This window comes from Nansenia antarctica (genome assembly GCF_963989245.1).
Source record: "Nansenia antarctica genome assembly, chromosome: 6".
In the NCBI taxonomy this organism is placed as follows: Eukaryota; Metazoa; Chordata; class Actinopteri; order Argentiniformes; family Microstomatidae; genus Nansenia; species Nansenia antarctica.
This window is the reverse complement of record NC_137676.1, coordinates 49,534,158-49,537,001: the sequence shown is the minus strand read 5'-3', so window position 1 is coordinate 49,537,001 and position 2,844 is coordinate 49,534,158. Positions and strand designations below refer to the sequence as shown.

General features: G+C 43.9%; 1 protein-coding gene across 1 annotated transcript; it reads left to right on the top strand.

Moving 5' to 3' along the window:
- The first annotated feature begins 307 nt into the window (after nucleotides 1-307).
- Nucleotides 308-2,540, top strand: LOC308161065 (uncharacterized protein). The gene is made up of 4 exons (XM_080535009.1): nucleotides 308-334; nucleotides 1,548-1,885; nucleotides 1,993-2,061; nucleotides 2,171-2,540. The coding sequence occupies exons 2-4, from the start codon at nucleotides 1,573-1,575 to the stop codon at nucleotides 2,452-2,454; spliced, it is 666 nt and encodes a 221-aa protein (XP_080391135.1). The 5' UTR covers nucleotides 308-334; nucleotides 1,548-1,572; the 3' UTR covers nucleotides 2,455-2,540.
- The last annotated feature ends 304 nt before the right edge of the window (nucleotides 2,541-2,844 follow it).

The following is a 2,844-nucleotide window of genomic DNA, read 5'->3' as shown; positions in this document are numbered from 1 at the left end:
AGCATATCGATTCAGTGTTTGCAGCAGTAGGCTATGGGAGGGGGGGAGAGACTGAGAATACTATTGATTGAGAATAGGTCTGAGAGAGAAGGGGATCCAGGAATGCGAAGGTATTACTGAACAGAGCGTCGACAGATTGAGTATCCAATTTCGTTCGTTTTTCTAAGAGAAGCGGGGCTGCCTGGCAGGTGTAATTTAGTTCCTCCGTCTCTGGCCCGCATTCCAGCACAGTAGGTGGCGGTAATGCACAACTAACGTTGAATCCCGACCGCGATAAACCCCAACGAAGAAGAAGAAGAAGCAGCAGCGTTGAATAACAATAAATATTGGTATGGTATTGTATCATTGTAGTTTCGCCTTGTTCGAAACAAGTAGCCTAATACATGTATTTCCCCTTGGGGACGTGTTTGTCTTAGCTCAGCACATAGCTTCACTCTTTGCTTCCTAATGTTGATAACTTCATGCCGTGACCATTGCATTGGTATGAATTTCCGGCTTTTTCCTATCACCAGAGATAACAATGATTATAATCAACTGTAATTGGTATAAATAGATGAGGCGAAGTGTTTTGTTTTTTATTATTGTTAATTGTTCATTTCCAACAAACAAAATAAAAAAGCACCAGAAGCTTACTGGCTAGTGTGGCTACGCTACACCATAGACTACTTCAGGGCTCTCAAGTTTTGAACAGAGTTCAGAGTGAGATTTTGGCGGCGGCGGCGGGGGGACGGGGTCTGATCTGATAAATGACATCAATTTGTAAAAATAATAATAATAATAACACACACACACACAGTCTCAGCGTCAAAGGATATGGTCTTCTCCCACGTCGACCAGTCTGGAGCCACTTCGAGATGTGAATGATGAATTAATTAATTAATTAATTAATTAATTATTTAATTATTTAATGGTCTTTATTGTCATTGCTATAGTACAGGTACCAAACAACGACATTTAGGAGGGGTGGCTCCCCTGGTGTTAGGAAAGAAAGAAAAAAGAAAAAAAAACACAAGAAGTAAAACTAAAACTAAAAAAAACACAAGAAGGGAAGGGAAGGAGCTGGTTTACTGGTGAATGAATAAAAAAAAACACAAGAAGGGAAGGGAAGGAGCTGGTTTACTGGTGAATGATCAATTCAAATAATCTGTCCTCTTCTGTGTAGCGAGCATCTGAATCAATAGCTCCAGTCAGCCCGTGTCGTTGGAATCAGAACGTTGTTTGTTGTAGCGGGAATATCAAAATGTTACCCGGATACAGCAATGCTATTATTTTCTGATTGGCTGTTCGGTAGCTATATAATTTTTTTTTTGATTAGCTGGTGCGTGGCCTTCTGAACTCTACGGGAACCAGAGGGAACTCACTTGATTCTCTACCTGTTCTATTTTTAAAAATAGCGGCGCAACCCTGGTAATTTCTCTGCGTGAGATTGATTGTTCACCTGGCGTGTGAGCGTGTGAACGGGTTGAAATGCGTGTGTCTCACGCCCAATGCGTGAGACTTGAGAGCCCTGCTACTTAATTACTATACACTCATCTTCTTTTCCTCAGCTCCAGATGGTGATCCTGTTTAGCAATGGCAGGTGAAGACGCAGTCCAGCTGTTGCAGAGGTCAAAGATCAAGCTGATAGATGTTCTGAGTGCAGACCCTGACCTTGTGCTGCAGCATGCTGATACCCTCTGCCTACTGTCTACGCGTGAATACCAACAAGTCAAAGCCCTGACTGACCCATGTTATAAGGTCCGGGACCTCCTGGACAATGTGATCCAGAAAGGGACTGTCTATGGAGAGAAACTCCTGCTGCTCCTGAGGGGAGATGTCATGCAGGAGACCTTCCCCACACTTGTGTTCCTGAACAAACCACCACATAACAACCAACAAGCTACAGGTATACTAACATGCACACCTGTTAACACTCACATAGGGGGCTACTCCCCCATTTTCTTGTATTAACTGTAGACAGGAAAGTTATTCGCAGTTGTTGTTTTTTCACAGAAGATACAACAAAAAGAAGCCATGCAGTTGAGTCAAAGGAGGATGTTCCTGCTAAACAATCCAAGAATGGTGAGTTTTTGGTCAATGTTGAGTGAAGGTATGATTTTACTGAACATTACAATTGTGTCGGGTGACCCTCCTCTAACTAACTGTTCTGGGCCCCTCTGTTATTGTGCAGGTTCTAAAATGGTGACGGAGAAGCAGCTGATGCTGGTGGCTCGTAACATTGGGCGGTCCTGGACAGAGATTGGCCTGGTGGCGCTAGAGATTCCCTCTGTGAAGTTGGAACAGTTTGAGGAGGATCATCCTAAGGTCCACGTGGAGCGAGTGTTTGCCATGTTGAGATACTGGCGCACACGCCAGAGGCAAGATGCTACGGCAGCCTGCCTCCACTCCCTGCTATGCCAGGACCAGTGGGCACTGCCACCTGAGAACATAGACTTCCTCTTGGACACCAGCTGAGCCCTTTACTAACAGTGTACTGTATGTGGCCTCACCCTAGACTCTTATTCTGAATTCAACCTAATTCACTTTGAAATACACCAAGGCCCAATACCACCCCTTGGCCCTGGGTTTTAGCCCTACCCCTCCGTTTTGTGCGTTCACGTGCAGGGTAGGGGTGTCCCAATTCTTGTTTTCATGTAGGGGTAGGCTTGATTACAATGGAGACTTGATCACAATATCAGAATTAGCTAGCAATGATTTCAAAGCTGAATATTCGCCTTTCGATTATAGCATTTAGATTTCCGGAATATTTTTTACACATCCTGTTCAACCAGTTTGCTATAAGTAAACTTAAGTTGTGAACGAATCGCGAAACGTTGATGCTTTTCTATGATACTCAGTGTTTCC

Bases quoted from the DNA above. Each gene is read 5' to 3' on its own strand.
- LOC308161065 (XM_080535009.1), top strand. From the start codon at position 1,573: ATGGCAGGTGAAGACGCAGTCCAGCTGTTGCAGAGGTCAAAGATCAAG. The intron at 1,886-1,992 runs GTATACTAACAT...GTTTTTTCACAG, and splicing joins TAACAACCAACAAGCTACAG to AAGATACAACAAAAAGAAGC. The intron at 2,062-2,170 runs GTGAGTTTTTGG...GTTATTGTGCAG, and splicing joins TGCTAAACAATCCAAGAATG to GTTCTAAAATGGTGACGGAG.